At 40.2% G+C, this 17,450-nt stretch overlaps 1 protein-coding gene across 2 annotated transcripts in view; it reads right to left on the bottom strand.

Annotated features, from left to right (window-relative positions):
- Positions 1–3,059: 3,059 nt before the first annotated feature.
- Positions 3,060–17,450, bottom strand: part of AK3 (adenylate kinase 3) — a 29,583-nt gene continuing 15,192 nt past the window's right edge. For both annotated transcript variants that reach the window (XM_054500944.2, XM_063649552.1), the window contains exons 2-5: positions 14,161–14,280; positions 10,777–10,949; positions 10,058–10,176; positions 3,060–4,885 (exon numbers count right to left, since the gene is read on the bottom strand). In XM_054500944.2, the coding sequence (XP_054356919.1) occupies positions 4,765–4,885; positions 10,058–10,176; positions 10,777–10,949; positions 14,161–14,280 (533 nt within the window). In that variant the 3' untranslated portion in view covers positions 3,060–4,764. The remainder of the gene's footprint in view (positions 4,886–10,057; positions 10,177–10,776; positions 10,950–14,160; positions 14,281–17,450) is intronic.

Genomic DNA, 17,450 nt, shown 5'->3' with positions numbered 1-17,450 from the left:
ACCTTTTTTTTGTTTCTGAAGAAATAAAGAGTATACTAAGCAAAGGGATAATTTATATTTCAGGTTGGACAATTTACCCTAAACAAATTAAACCGTGGAAAGTGCAAACACATGAGTGAAACATTTTTTTACCTCAAAGTATCATCAAAGATTCTTGTTTCATTTGATAAAATTAATATTTGAATAAAAAAATTTTAAATCAAATAGCTGTCCATTTATTCTCTGTTAACTCAGTGTCATTTTTTCAGTGGTAGTGAAGATAATACTGCCTTAAAATTATTACTCTTGGGTAGATGGGTAACATTCTCTTCTAATTATACCATTAGTGGGCTCTTTCAAATTTTGCCTAATGAGCTCACAATCTCTTATAACTTCCCTTTAGGAAAATCAGGTCCTCCTCTTCTTTCAGACTGGCATATCACCGTTTTAAAAATGAATGAACGGCCAGGTGCGGTAGCTCACGCCTGTAATCCCGGCACTTTGGGAGGCCGAGGCAGGTGGATCCTGAGGTCAGGAGATCGAGACCATCCTAGCCAACATGGTGAAACCCTGTCTCTACCCAAAATACAAAAATTAGCTGGGCATGGTGGCGCGTGGCTGTAGTCCCAGTTACTCAGGAGGCTGAGGCAGGAGAATCGCTTGAACCCCAGGAGGCAGAGGTTGCAGTGAGCCAAGATGGCGCCACTCCAGCCTGGCAACAGAGTGAAACTCCATCTAAAAATGAAAATGAACATGCTGCCCAAAGAACATCAATCTGTTTTAGTAAGTGGATTTTCTAACAGGATGAAAAAAGTTGATTGTAGGTTTAGGCAAGGTGATCCTGAAGTTAACCTTGGGGTATTTTCAGAGGAGAACAAAATGTCGGTTTACTTTTCTAAGTCAGTCATGTATTTCAGTTCTTAAATTGGTGTGGGACAGAACCGAGATACTTGTCTGGGTTGAGGTTGGGCTTTCCATTTCATGGGCTTTCCATTTCAATTTTGCCATTATAGCAAACATACTTTTAACAAAACACTTAAATCCATCCATTTCTCATCTGTAATGGACATGTATATACAATTGCATAGTTCTGAGAAGTTGATTTATCTGAAAATTATTTGCTCACTATGTGAGGCAAGGGGGTCGGGAGGGTGAATATAAGTTCATTATGGATTGTTTACCATCTAATATGAAGTGAAACCATTCTCATAAGCTTTGAAGAATTAGACTTGTTTGATCTTCTCTAAATATAGAAAATGATTGTTAAAATTCCCACATCTTTCACATAGTTAACAGCATGATTCTTGTTATTTACACATCAGACATTTAACTTGGAATCCTTTAGAAAAAGATGACACAGTGCTGGACTGATTTACACTTAGGCATGACAGTTTATTCAGTGCTATATATGGAAAAATCCGTGTTTGTTTATATCATTTAGTGAGCTAAAAACAAAAAGCAGGAGGGAGATAAGGACTCTACAAAGCATACTGGCTTTTACCAGAAGCTTTAAGCATAGCTACACTATTTTAACTGTTTAAAAATTTTTTAACCATAACTTCCAAGATGAAAATCTTTAACTGCAAAGATAGAAAAGCTATTTCTACAGTTTATCAGGGCCTGAGGATTTATTTTTATTTTTATTTTTTGGTCAATGAGAAGACACAACATATTCTAAAATACAAATTCTTGCTGTTGGTTGCAACTATAGCAATTTAACATAATTTGAAATCTATAATTACAATGATTTGTTGTTAATATAGGGCAGTTTTGTCACAAGTTATGAGGATCCAAAATATCTTGCTAGAATGCCATTAATATATAGCTGGGGGAAAAGTAGCCACCGGGTGGGGTTTAGAAATTTGAGCCAGTATTTAAACTATTTGAAATGGAACTGACAGAAATTTCTGGATGGTGCTAACAACTGCCAGTTTGCATTTCCAACAGTACACTCTGCTTACAAAAGGTATAGCAAAATAACTTTTAATCTATAAAATAAATGAGTTGAGGTGCTGTTCTCACTGGCTTTTTTTTTGAGATGGAGTCTCCCTCTGTTGCCCAGGCTGGAGTGCAGTGGCACGATCTCGGCTCACTGCAACCTCCGCCTTCCGGGTTCACGCCATTCTCCTGCCTCAACCTCCCAAGTAGCTGGGAATACAGGTGCCCGCCACCATGCCCGGCTAAATTTTTTTTTTTTTTTTTGTATTTTTAGTAGAGACGGGGTTTCACCGTGTTAGCCAGGATGGTCTCGATCTCCTGACCTTGTGATCCGCCCACCTCGGCCTGCCAAAGTGCTGCGATCACAGGCGTGAGCCACCGCACCCGGCTTCTCATTGGCTTTTAACAAAAGTATAGTAGTTTCTCCTAGCCATGGCATTCAGCTCCATACATGTATTTCCATGTGGTACGTAAATCTTGATGATGGTCATTACAGAATTATTTTTTGGGGTGGGAGCAGTGGCTTACACCTGTAATCTCAGCACTTGGAAAGCTGAATCAGGAAGACTGAGGCCAGGAGACTAGCCTGGGCAACATATCGAGACACCGTCCACAAAAAATAAAATTAGCCAGGCATGGTGGTGCATGCCCGTAGTTTCAGCTACTTGGGAGGCTGAGGTGGAAGAATTGCTTGAGCCCAGGAGTTCAACGTTACAGTGACCCAATTATGCCACTGCACTCTAGTCTGGGCAACAGAGTGAGGCTCTGTCTAAAAAAAATAAAGAAAAAAGTTGTATTACAGTCATACTCATTCCTAAAGTAATGAATGTATGTGCAAAACTTTGGGCTAAGTGTTTGGGGGTGGGGAGGGAATGGTCACAGGAAATAAAGAGTCTTAATTCTCATAGCCATGTTCTTCCACTCCTCACTTTGATTTCCAAATCCCCTAAGGGTATTATGAAGGCCGGTATGGCTACCATAGCAGGAGATGAAGTATTACATAAACTGAAACCAGCCTATGGACTGTTTTAAGATCATTTACTAGAACAGTCATTCAGAAGCCATTGAGACATCAGGCAGCAGAAAGGAAGGTGGGATGGAGCAGGCCCTGTGAAGGACCAAGGACAAAGTAATAGACACAGTTATGAAATTTCATTTTATTCTGATAAAGACTAATATATGCTTGATAACCTAGTGATAATCCATAAGTTTGGTATTTCACAACATTTTTTAGAAAGCACATAAGATTAACATTCAAATAAGGCATTATAGAAAGTTTTATGAAGAATGAAGTGTTTCCTATAATTCTTTTAAAAAACCTTGGTTCATCTGAAAGATCGATGAATTTTTTAAATATCAGAAGAAAAGGGAAATAAAATTTTCACCCCAAAATACATAAGAACCACTTACTGGCACTTGTATTTTAACTACCTGGGAAAAAAATGGAACAGATTTTTAAAGGCAATAACAACTTGTAAAACGGCTTGTTTCATTTGATTTGGCACCAAGTAAAGTAAGAGTAAATATGCCATGGAAGACATAATCAAGTTTTTCCTCCACCTCTCATATTTCCCCATTTCTACCAGACCACACAGTACATCAGCAACCATCCTTTAGATTCCAATTTTTAAATGGCTGCTCAGATGACACCAATAGAGTTCTTCCTCCCTAAAGTATGGTGGCAGTGAATGCTAACAGGTATCAATTTCTTTCATCAGGAACAAAGAACTCCTTCAGGAAACTCACTTACTTTCCTGGTCCTTGTTAACCTATCATGTAAATTCTTTTTATTGGTACACCTGTTTACTAATTATGATTGATTGCTGTTTATGCCAAGGGAGCATTTCCCAGGCATGTCTCATCTATTTACTAACAACAAAGTATGCTTACTTTATTTACATAGTGCCACGGGTTTTCTCTTTCTTCTTCTCTTTTTTTTTTTTGGCGGGGGAGATGGTACTATAACTTGTTGTTTATCAGGGCAGATCATACATTTGGATCAAAAAGAAAAACCAGCAAGTAGATCCTAAAACACATTTCTTAACCTGAGTCACAACTGAAAACATAGACTTTAATTACATTTTGTTGAAAAGTCATTCAACTTTGGCGCTTGTAAAAGCACTTTTGTAAATTTTTGACATAAATCATAACCCTCAGTACATAGGTATTTTCAAAGGAAACAAGTCATCTTAAAGTAATATTTTTCTATATGCTAATTGATACATTTTTATAGCAAATTGAAAATTCTGAGTAAACTGAAAGTATGCTTAACAACAAAATAAATACAGCATATATGGTTAACATATACATTTCTTAGTGTAAAGGCAGCAGTGAATTTGTGTCTCACAATAAATCTGTAAATCCAGTTGCTTTCTTTCTGGAATTTTATATAGTGTCTCACCATGTTCCACAATGCTGGAAATGTCTTTTTTGGCATCAGTCTATGCACAAATTTCTGATTACGTATTTTCTCCAAATGACATGTAACTTTTTTTAACTTTTCCAGAAAAATATGGAAACTTTATCAACCACTTATTAACTGAACAAAAAGTTAGATTACTACCAAATGCTCTTTTAATTTTGCTCCAACAGATGTTTTAAAAGTTCAGACATCGCTGATGTTTTTGAGGATAACTGCATACAACACACTAGATGATTTCAAAAGATGAATCTTAGTATCCGAATCATTTGGCACATCCTTAGTATCCAGAATAAAATCAGTAGAAATAAAAGTAACATAATTTTCAAAGAATTCATACATACTAGAAGTCTTAGAAAAAGCAGCTTCTAAATGCAAGGACTAGGAGGTTTGCCCATCGTACTATTAATAGTTACACACATTTCTCCTCATGGAGTAACTGAAGCTTTCTGGCTTGTTTGTGGAACTTTAGTTTGTAGGAAAGCATATACATAGGGCCAAATCTTGTTGGTTTCTGTTCCGGAGAATGTTTCCAGCACCCCTTTTTTCCTAAAGATGAAACAAAAACAAAACAAACAAACACAGGTCTGAGTCTTCCTAATAAGCTCTTTCAAAGCCTTTCTGTAAATGATGATAATGTAGATATAGGAGTCTTGGTAAGTATAGGTTTGTGTAATTAGGAGAGAAAGGCACTTGGCTGGGCATTGGAAAATGTAGATTTTAGTTTCAGTTGTGCTCTCTGGCTTACAAAAATGGGTGCTTAAAAAACAGCACCTATCATTTATTTTATTTATTGAACATGCACTGTGTGTCAAAGGCTGTGCTACATGCTTTACATATTATAGTTCGTTTAATCCTTTCCAAAGCTCAAATTTTCTTATTTTACTAATAAAATCATCCCTTTGTAATGTAACTTAGACCAAATCACCAAGTTGGTAGTACATTTCCAAACAGAACCTATAAGATACCGGAACATCCGTCAGCTTTTTTTTTTCTACTTACTCCTTTGCAAAAGCTACTTTCTAATACTTGAGTATCTTTCCTTTTTGGCTAGGCCAACATTTATTTTCTCCTCTATTCCACTCTTCTGAATATTAACAGAAAGGGGAATAAAAAGTGTTGGTTTTATTGGGTTTCCTATTGACTGTCTTCATTTCTTCCCAGGCAGATTTGTCTAGCTTGTCACTAGACCAGCAGCCAAAATCTATTTTATTTACTCCAGTTTCCTGTGGATAATATGGTGAGGAGTGACATCAGAATCCTGGGGTTGCTTTTCAAGCCACACAGATTCCCTCCAGAGATTCCGGCCTTCCTCTTGTTAACACCCGTCCTCTAGCCCATGCGTACACCTACACATATACACACCTACACATATACACACCTACACATATACACCTACACATATACACACCTACACATACACACCTACACATATACACCTACATATATACACACCTACACATATACACACCTACACATATACACCTACACATATACACACCTACACATATACGCCTACACACATATGCACTGGTTTAAAGCCTGCATAAGGACAACCTAAGAACTCTGGTTTATTACTTTGTGAAAACAGGATTCCTCATACCTTTGTAGCCCTTCTTACTAGGTTTTCAGGGGTTTCACTAAGGACAAAAGCATTCTTTTCTTGATACCTCATAAAATTTGCCACAGTTAACTTAAATAACACCCACTGTTTTCTCAGTAAGAAACATCTGCTAAGGAGGGAAATTATGCAAATACAGCATTCTTGGGATATTAGAAACCCTCCTGCTTCTAAATTCACTGGCACCTGGTACAGCTTTCAAGGGAGCAAGCTTCTTAACTGTTGTAAGCCTCTTGAAGAGCCACTTTAAAAATCAAGCCAGTGTCACAAGTGGGTTAATTACTGAGGGCACAATTGCAGGCGCCTATTCGATCCTAAATCGTGGGTGAACATTTGTCATTTTAATTTCTGTGTAATAAAATGGAACCAGCTTCAACAATTGGTCCTCCAAAGAGTAAGGGCATCATGTTGTTTGTAAACATAGACCAGTTACTCTATAATGTCCCACAGCTAAGAGGTTTTTTTAAAACAACCAACAATACAACTGTCAGCATTTTTAAATACCAATGCTGACTATTACTAACATTCTTGCAAATAAACTTTCAGTTTTTAGTCAAGTCTCGCTGAGTTCTATGTGTGGGAGCTGAGAATGAAAAGATTGAATTAGGCCGGGTGTGGTGGCTCACGTCTGTAATCCCAGCACTTTGGGAGGCCAAGGAGGGTGGATCACTTGAGGTCAGGAGTTCAAGACCAGCCTGGCCAACATGGCGAAACCCCGTCTCTACTGAAAATACAAAAATTAGCAGGGCGTGGTGGCACGTGCCTGTAGTCCTAGCTACTGGGGAGGCTGAGGCATGAGAATCACTTGAACCTGCGATGAGGAGGCTGCAGTGAGCTGGGATGGCACCACTGCACTCCAACCTGAGAGAGAGTGAGACTCCGTCTCAAAAAAAAAAAAAAAAAGAAAGAAAGAAAGAAAAAGAAAAGAAAAGCTTGAATTAACAGCAAGAGGCAGCAAAAGCCAAAAGCAGCCTAGAAAGACTTCTAAAATATCTCCTAAGACAGGGGCCCGTGTCTTTCACTTCATCTTCGAAGCCCCCTCAACTTCCCTTACTACTTTTTTTTTTTTTTTTTTTTTTTTTTTTAAGACAGGGTCTCACTGACACCCGCGCTCTAGACTGCAGTGGAGCAATCATAGATCACTGCAGTCTCGACCCGCTGGGTCCAAGCAATCCTCTTACCTCAGACTCCCCAGTAGCTGGGACTATAGGCGTGTGCCACTATGCCTGGCTAATATTTTTTTTTATGTTTTGTAGAGACAGAGTTTCACCATGTTGCCCAGGCTGATCTTGAATTCCTGCCTTTTCAGTCCTCCTGCCTTAGCCTCCCAAAGTGCTGGGATTACAGGCATGAGCCACTGTCCCAGGCCCCTTCCCATATTTTGATATTTTGACAGAATGAATCCCAACAACCCCTGGTACTTCACTGCTTTGGGGGATTATCATTCATAGCCTTGCAGTGGTGGTGTTATCTGCCCAGCAACAATGCATTCTCCCTTCCTCTGGTTACTTTTGGGAAACAATCTCTCCACCAAACACAGTCGACGAGGTTCAGGAGAGACTGTCCCCACTCCCCATCTTCAAGGATGGACATGATCAGAGCTAATCGGTGCCAACCCCAAGACTTTTGCTGGCAAAAGAGGCTGTTTGCTGCTGGGGTTTCTGACTGGTAGGAGGTAAACTGGAAAGTTGAGAGGCTGCTACACAGGGAGGGCACACCTGAGACTGAAGCCAGCACAGGACAATGGAGCTGAGTGACTGAGGCCTGATGATATGTGTTTTTGAACACCTGGACCCATCCATCTATCTTTCACTTTTTAGTTACATTACCAATAAATTCCCCTTTTGCTTAAGCTGGTGTGAATTAGGTTCTTAGTTAATATAAGCACATATCATATTGTATGATAAATACTGTTTACCCAGCTCCCCACCTCACCCACATACATAGCTTCTTGGAGCCTGACAGGGACTGGATCTAATTGTCCATGTGGACCAAGGGCCTAGCATAGTGTCAAGACAGTAAACAATAATTGCTGACAATGAATGATTTAATAGACACCAGGGCTGTTGTAGGACTTTCCAGGATCTCTCACTTAATTCTTTTAACAACCCTATAAAGTAGATGCTATTTAATATTGCCTGATTTTACAAATAAGGGATTTGTGGCATGGAGGTTAAATAGCTTGCCTAGGGCAAAAGAGATGGCAATTTTCAGAACCAGCCTCATTAAACAAATGACAAAATTATAGTAACAGCTACTATAAAAAATGGTTTGCCAACCTTGTAATTTTATGCTCCAGAAACAATTAAGATGGTTTGAAAGGCCAGGCATGGTGGCTCATACCTGTAATCCCAATGCTTTGGGAGGCTGAGGCAGGAGGGTTGCCTGAAGCCAGAAGTTTGAGAGTAGCCCGTGCAACATGGCAAAAGCCCCAGCTCCAAAAAAATTTTTTTTAAATGGCCAGGTCTGGTGGCACCGGCCTATAGTCCTGGCTACTTGGGAGGCTGAGACAGGAGAATTGCTTGAGCCCAGGAATTCAAGGCTGCAGTGAACTATGATAGAACCACTGCACTCCAACCTGGGTGACAGAGTGAGACCCTGTCTCTAAAATAAATAAACAAATAAATAAATAACAGTTTGGAAACTATTGCTTCAGATTTTTACTGCATACATACCCTATTACAACAACAATAACAATAGCTAACATTTCTACAGTGCTTTCTATGTGTCAGGCACAGTTCTAAGAGTTACCCATATTAATCTTTCAAACCTTTATTCTCTTCCCCAATTTACAGAGGAAAAAACAGGCAGAGGTTAAGCAGAAGGTGAAGGTGAAGATGGTGAGCTGGGACTTGAACTTAGGTATTCTGGCTCCAGAGTCTGTGTTCTGCCCAAGATACTGTTCTGCCCTGATCAGGATCAGTATTCATTAAGTACATAAATGAAAGGGGAGGCAGTCAATTCTCTGAAAAAGCAGGAAGGCTCAGTAAGAAAACTGGATTATTTCTTAGCGTAAGTCAAATACTCATTCAGTACAGTTCCTATACGTGTTGCAGACAAAACAAGAGCAGACAAAACAATGTTAAAATGTAAGCTTTTAAAGACTGCTAGCCAATTACATAGTCTGAGGGATTAGCTGCCATCTGAGATTCTTCCACACCATAGCATCCTGTATTGGCAAATGTGGTGGGCAATATTAAGTTTGCCTCCCCAGCATTCATTCTAGCCCTGCCTCCCCTACCGACAATCCCCAGCTTACAATTATTCAATGCAGGATTTTTCAGCTTTATGATGGTGCGAAAGCAACATGCATTCAGTAGAAATTGTACCTCGAGCACCTGTACAACCATTCTGCTTTTCAATTTCAGTACAATATTCAGTAAATTATGTGAGATATTCAACACTTTATTACAAAACAGGCTTTGTGTTAAATGATTTCGCCCAACTGTAGGCTAATCTAAGTGTTCTGAGCATGTTTAAGGCAGGCTAAGTTATGGTGCTTGGTATTTTCAAATTACAATGGATTTATCAGGATGTAATTTCACTGTAAATTGCGGAACATCTGCACATAGCAGAGTATGGGTGAGACTGTTGCACCGCCAACTCTAGATGTGGGCTAGTCAGTGTAATCAGTGTAATCCTTCCCACTCCAATGACTGGTTCTGCACTAGGCAGTAACCCAAGCCTGTAACAGTTAGTGCCAGGCACTCCCTGACTGTAGTTCAAGTTGGCTCCATCTGAGCGGTGCTCTGGGCTTCTATTCACTGGAGGAAAGGTTACCCCTCAGCCCTTCATAGAAGAGGAAGCCCTGGCTGTTCCTACAAATGTCTGCTACCATGCAGGAAGCCTAAGGACAAAGCCAATACACACACAGGAAGGCAAAACCAAGAGAACGGCTACACTGATCAAACCCAGGTGTGATTGAAGCCCAACCTACCTTCTGGACTTCTGTTACACAAGCTAATGTATTTCCTTTATTACTTAAGCCCATGTGAACTGGGTCTTTTGGCATTTTAGCATTTCAGCTGTAGAGGAAGGAAAATCAAAACTAGACTTAGTGCACCACTATGCAAGAGAAGTTCTGAAAAGCAAAAACTCACTGGTAATATTCCAGGACTGGCTTTGTTTGGTCTTCATAAGCCTTTAGCCTCTTGATAACCGTCTCTGGTTTATCATCCTCACGCTGAATGAGAGGCTCCCCAGTCAGGTCATCAATGCCCTAAACAGGATTAGAAGAGACTAGTATCAGATATCATATTTCTGAAGGATATTTTCATAAGCAGTTCCATTATTTTTAAACAGACATCTATGTGCAAGTGCCAAGCATAAAAATGTGCTAACTTTTAAATAAATGGGATCCAACCTCAAGAGAGATCATCGCAACAGAAACAGGGGATGCCAGTTTCATTTCCACAGTTAGCAGTCACTTTAGCCTTAGAGTAAAAGGTTTTCTAAGCAGCCTCTAAGTAAGTTTATATATATTCAAAAAGATTCAGCTATAAACTGGGAATTTCAACTGCAAGTCCTAAATAAACCAAGGTGTTATGAATCTCTATCAGCCCAACTCCTAACACACTCCTTGGCAGAGTAGGAAATCAACAAATGTTTCTGAATGAGTAACAAACCCCTGTTGCTCCTGGGGCACCTTTAGCACCAAGCTCAGTGGACTAGATCAGTCAACTATACCAAGTAACCTGAGAATATACCCTCAGGAGTTTTGGTCAGTCAGAAGATTTCCAAGTTCACTAAACTTATGTCTGTTAGGGCAAGAGGACTCAGCGACAGTCTGCTATGTGACAGTTCCACAACAACTACTCACCACAGTTTTGGGAGGGTTGAATTCAATGTTGTAGACTCGGCCACTGGCGGGATGAATCCAGCGAGCAGTAAGGCGTTGTTTAATGACCTCAAAGGGCACATTCAGGTTAATCACTGTGTCGATCTGATAAGCTCTATCTAGGGCTTCTGCCTGTGGAAGTGTCCTTGGAAAACCTTTATAAAGTAAAAAAAGAAAAAGAAAAAGAAAAAAGAAAGGAAGTACAAGGTGGGGGGTGGGGGGCAGGTGGAGAGAGAAGAAAGAAAAAGAAAGAATTAATGTTGGACAATCTGAACAAAAGGAATGAGGCTCACTAGGCAGGCGGATCACAGCTGCAGTGCAACTGTGATGGTTACCTGTCAACTTGACTAGGGCATGAGTGCCCAGATATTTGGCAAATATTATGCTGGGTATATCTGTCAGGCTACTTTTGTTATGAAATTATCATGTAAATAGGCAGACTGATAAAGTACATTGCCCTTCTTAATATGGGTGGGCCTTATCTAATCAATTTTAAGGCCTGAGTAGAACAAAAGGCTGACCCTCACCCAAATAACAAAGAATTCCTCCTGCCTGCTACCTCTAACTGGGACACAGTACTTTTCCTGCCTTTAAACTCAAACTGAACTCATTATCTTCACTCAAATTCCAGGGGCTGGCCGGGCGCAGTGGTTCACACCTGTAATCCCAGCATTTTGGGAGGCCAAGGAGGGCGGATCACCTGAGGTCAGGAGTTCAAGACCAGCCTAGCCAACATGGTGAAATCCCATCTCTACAAAAATACAAAAATTAGCCTGGCATGATGGCAGGTGCCTGTAATCCCAACCAGTTGGGAGGCTGAGGTGGGAGAATCGCTTGAACCCGGGAGGGGAGGTTGTAGTGAACCAAGATCCTACACCACTGCACTCCAGCCTGGGTGACAGAGCAAGACTCCTTCTCAAAAACAAACAAACAAACACTCCACAGGCTATTTCTGAACTATGACAAAATGAAACTAAAGTCCAGCTAAAGGAAAACTATTAATGCAAAAGGACAAAAACCTAACAGATAAACAGATGTGTTATATAGCTAAACAATGTGGTTCAAAAACAGAGAGACAGGCAAATGTTACCTGATGAGTGAATTCAGAAATACACCCAAGCATATTAGGGAATTTAAAATAATACTTTGATCACAAACTTTTGACTTTGCAATGTTGTTACTGAGGACATTTTGTCCAGAATACCAGAAAAAAATTAAAATTAGTAGAAATAATATGTTTTCAAAAATGACAAAAGTTAGGCCACGCATGGTGGCTCACACCTGTAATCTCAGCACTTTGAGAGGCTAAGGCGGGAGGACTGCTTGAGCCCAGGAGTTTGAGACCAGCCTGGGCAACATAGCAAGACCCCTTCTCTATAAATAACGACGACAACAAAATTAGCAGGGCGTGGTGGTACATGCCTATGGTCCCAGCTACTCAGGAGGCTGAGGCAGGAGGATCGCCTGAGCTCAGGAGGTCAAGGCTGCAATAAGCCATGACGAGCCTACCACACTGCAGCCTGGTGACAGAGCAAGACACTGTCTCCAAAAAAAAAAAAAAACAGTGACAAAGGTTAAAACCGCACATGCATAATTTGTTAGAGCAAAAATATCACCTGAAAAATTACATTTTCTTGTTAACAATGAAATGTGGAAAAACTTGCCAGTGACCTAGACCTTACAATGTGCTAAAATGACAATGATAACGACTTAAACTATACCCAGGAAACCTGGATTTGGGAGAAATAATGGCCCTTTCCTGGGCAGCATCACCAGCCTACCTTGGTTTACCTTGTTCCTGCTGCCAAAGATAACCTGTCTCTCCACCCATGTAATCCTACTCATTCCTCAAGAACTCCCACAAACAGGAATGTTTTTCAGCCCCTTCCACCTCATAAAGAAGCAAGACTTTTCATTAAACTTTTTAAAACAAAATTTTGAATTCTGAACCATGCAACATATTGTTTTACAAAAGAGAAGATGCCAGGTGCGATGGCTCATACTTGTAATCCCAGCACTTTTGGAGGCTGAGGTGGGCAGATCACTTGAGGCCAGGAGTTTGAGATCAGTCTGGCCAAAATAGTGAAACCCTATCTCTACTAAAAATACAAAAATTAGCCACGTGTGGTGGTGGGCGCCTGTAATCCCAGCTACTCAGGAGGCTGAGGCAGGAGAATCACTTGAACTAAGGAGAAGGAGGTTGCAGTGAGAGGAGATTGCACCATCACACTCCAGCCTGGGCAACAGAGCCAGACACTGTCTCAATTAAAAAAAAAAAAAAGTGCCTACTTCTCCACTACATTACTCTCTGTTCACATCAACTTCTTTTTTTTTTCTGAGACAAGAGTCTCACTCTGTCACCCAGGCTGGAGTGCAGTGGCGCGATCTCGGTTCACTGCAGCCTCTGCCTCCCGGTTCAAGCAATTCCTGTCTCAGCCTCCTGAGTAGCTAGGGTTACAGGTGTGTGCCATCACGCCTGGCTAATTTTTGTATTTTTAGTAGAGATGGGGTTTCACCATGTTGGCCAGGTTGGTCTTGAACTCCTGACCTCAGGTGATCCGCCCACCTTGGTCTCCCAAAGTGCTGGAATTAAAGGCATGAGCCACTGCCTCCGGCCCACATCAACTTCTAATTTACCTCTTAGCACTTATATCTGTGCTTATCCAAGTTTTTTTTTTACTTGTTTACTACTTGTCTTCTACTAGAATGTACTTTCCACAAGGACAAGGACTTCAGAACCTTCTTAGATAAAGCAAGCAAGTCAGGGCTGCAGGGCTTGGCAAGGGCAGCACTGAGTGCATGCATGCCTGTGTGCGAAGGTGGGTGAATGGGGTTGAGTAGGAGAGAAGACTAGATTAGCTATCCTCTTCCAAAAAAGGATATTATGACTCAGATCTTCTTGAAGAAAAGGCTTATCCCAAGTTTATCCCAGTTTTAGTGAGAGCTCAGGACTCAACTGAAACAAATCTCTTTTGTGTCCTCTCTATATTAACAAAACTAAAAATCAACCTACCCTCAAGGATTCTGCCATACCCCTGGCTAGGGAAAGTTTACAGCTTATTGTAAATTACTCTTGGGTCTTGCTTCTTCTGTGGTGATCCTCCCATATCACAAAATATTCTCAAAGAAAGGGGAAAGGAACTAAAGTTACATCTGAAGGGAGCTTAGAAATCATGCAATTCACTTCTCTCTTTCCATTTGGATATAGAACTGGTCCCAGAGAAGATGACTGGTTTCAGGATAGTCCCAAGCACCCCTCTCCCCAAACCACCATCCTTGATGTCTGTCTGAAGCCCATGAAATGCTCATTCTCCTGCCAGCACTCATTATTTTGGGCAGGTGAAATGCTCATGAGACTCCACTTACCATCCAACAGCCAGCTATACTGGGTGAGATTTTTCAGCTCATGAAGGGCCAGCCGAGTCATGACATCATCTGGGATGAGTTTCCCTTGGTCAATGAAAGCCTTGGCTAACACGCCAATTTCTACAGCAACGGGGGGAAAAAATCAGTAAGTGCATTTGTTTTATCCCATTCCAGGCACCTCGGAACAAGTTGCCTAAAGGGGAAGTCTGAATGGCATACTCATCTGAAAATGTGCATCATCAACTTTTCTGATAAAAACAAAGGTTACGGCCGGGAGCAGTGGCTCCTACCTGTAACCCCAGCACTTTGGGAGGCCGAGGCGGGTGGATCACCTGAGGACAGGAGTTCAAGACTAGCCTGGCCAACATGGTGAAACCCAGTCTCTACAGAAATAAAAAAATTAGCCGGACATGATGGTGGGTGCCTATAATCCCAGCTACTTGGGAGTAGCTTGAACCCAGGTGGGAGAATCGCTTGAACCCAGGAGGCAGAGGTTGCAGTGAGCTGAGATCGTGCCATTGCACTTCAGCCTGGGCAACAGAATGAGACTCCGTCTCAAAAACAAAAACAAAAACAAAGGTTCCAAAATAATCTAAACTTCAGATTCTTCATTATGGAAAAATATATAAATGTAAATATATAGACAGAAAAAATATTGCAAAGGTATAGACCAATATGTTAACAGTAGTTATCTCTGTGTGATAGAATCGTTTTTAAAAATATATATGTACTTTTCTGTATTTTCTACCAGAAAAAATTATGAAATAGCTGAAATAATTTTCTTTAAAAATAAGAATTTGAAATCATCATTATTTTGAAATGATTCAGTTTAAATGCCTGCTATCATGTTATTGGAGAGACTTTTGCAATCCTGTAAAACAGGTGCTGCTATCGTGACACAATTCAGTTTTTAACCAGATTAGTAGTGTGATTGTTATATTTTTATTAACAAAACACTCTGGAAAATGATTTATGAACAATTTAATAATATTACCTACAACTATATGTCACTCTTATGCAACAGTATTTTAATTTCTTCATGTTCCCTTACCAAACTATTTCTATACCTTCAGAAACATGATACCATCATAATCTGCGTATCTACAATTTTATGTTCTTTTTGTCACTTAGCATTATTTAATAAATACTTTTCAGTGGTTTTATATAGTCATTTTAGGTAACCATATTACACTCCAAATATAAGATACTTAGAAATAAATATATAAAACTAGACTTTATGACAGCAGTACTGCTGGACATTTAAATTGTGTAAATTAGTCTTGATTTTTCCTCATCACCAAAGACTCTTGTTCTTTTGCTTTTCTTTTATTTTATTCCTCTTTGGGATTATTTCCAATAAATAAATTCCCAGATGTCAGATTAAAGGGTCAAGGTATATATGAACATTTTCCTAACTCTTGGTATGAATTGCCATACTGACCCCAAAACAGATTCTAAATTGTCAGATTCATGAAACTTCAGATTTTTAACCAAGAACAGATTCTAAATTGTCAGATTCATGAAACTTCAGATATTTAACCAAGAACAGTAACTGCATGGACACGGGCTGTCATGTGGCACGTGTGCTGCTGGATTTGCAGACTGCACTTAGAAGAGGGCTTGGCAGATGGAGAGCTCAGGACTCACTAAAACAGCCTTATACTTAATGTGTGAACCTCTCTGTCTCCAGGCTTTTGACCACTGCTGTGGGGAGGGACAGCTTCAACCTCATCAACAGGATTTGGAAAAAAAAATGTAAAAACATGCAATTCTCTAGGGCCAAGTCCCAAAAAACCTGTTATTGGCCTCTCCCCTCACTTCTCACTCTTCAGGCCAAGCCCTATTCTAAATCCCCAACCAGCTGCAGCAGATGGGTTAGAAGATGGGGTTAATTAATAAAGTGCTTAATTTTATCAGTGTATGAATAGCTGTAAGAAAAGCTTCTCTGCTCTGGCCACTTCTATACAATATTAGAGATTCTAGCCAAGGCAATTAGTCCAGAAAAAGAAATAGAAAGCATCCAGAAAAAAAGAAGTAAAACTATGTCTAAAGCCAACGGTTTGAGACCAGCTTAGGCAACATGGTGAGACCCCATCTCTACAAAAGATTAAAAAATTAGCTGGGTGTGGTGGCTCACGGCTGTAGGCTCAGCTACTCAGGAGACTGAGGTGGGAGGATTGCTTGAGCCCAGCAGGTCAAGGCTACAGTGAGCCATGATCATGCTACTGCACTCCAGCCTGGGCAACAGAGTGAGACTCTGTCTCAAAAAAAAAAAAAAAAAAAAAAAAAAAAATCATAGAATTGAAAGTCCAGAAATAACCTTTCAAATTTATAGTAAACTGATTTTTAATAGGATGCCAAAATAAATGAATGAAGAAAAAGTAGTCTTTTTAACAAATGCTCCTGGGACAAATAAATATCCAGATGAAAAGGAATGAAGTTAGACCTCTACCATGTATAAAAATTAACTCAATATAGGTCATAAACCTAAATGTAAGTGCGAAAGCTACTAAACTTTTTTTCTTTTGAGATGGAGTCTCGCTCTTGTCTCCCAGGCTAAAGTGCACTGATGTAATCTTGGCTCACTGCAACCTCCCCCTCCCAAGTTCAAGTGATTCTCCTGCCTCAGCCTCCCAAGTAGCTGGGATTACAGGTGCCCACCACCATGCCCAGCTAATTTTTGTATTTTTAGTAGAGACAGGGTTTCACCATGTTGGCCAGGCTCGAACTCCTGACCTCGTGATCTGCTCGCCTTGGCCTCCCAAAGTGCTGGGATTACAGGTGTGAGCCACTGCATCCAGCCTAAAAACTCTTAATAGAAAACACAGGTATAAATCTTCATCACTATGCATTAGGCAATGGTTTCTAGATATCAAACCAAGAGCACAACTAACAAAGGAAAAAAACAGATACATTAGACTTCATTAAAATTAAAAACTTTGTGCTTCAAAGAACACCATTAAGAAAGTGAGGCCGGGTGCAGTGGCTCCTGCCTATAATCCCAGCACTTTGGGAGGCTGAGGTGGGCAGATCACCTGAGGTCAGGAGTTCGAGACCAGCCTGGCCAACATGGTGAAACCCCATCTCTTAAAAAAGAAATGAAAAGAAAAGAAAAAAGAAAAGAAATGAAAAGACAATGCATAGCATGGGATGGAAGAAAAATTTTGCAAATCATGTATCTGGTAAGGAATTTGTGTCTAGAATATCTAAAGAACTCTTACAACTCAGCAATTTAAAAAAAATGTTAAATGGGCATAGGATCTGAATACACATTTCTTCAAAGACATACA

Source organism: Pongo pygmaeus, chromosome 13 (genome assembly GCF_028885625.2).
Source record: "Pongo pygmaeus isolate AG05252 chromosome 13, NHGRI_mPonPyg2-v2.0_pri, whole genome shotgun sequence".
In the NCBI taxonomy this organism is placed as follows: domain Eukaryota; kingdom Metazoa; phylum Chordata; class Mammalia; order Primates; family Hominidae; genus Pongo; species Pongo pygmaeus.
This window is presented reverse-complemented; position numbering and strand designations above follow the sequence as displayed.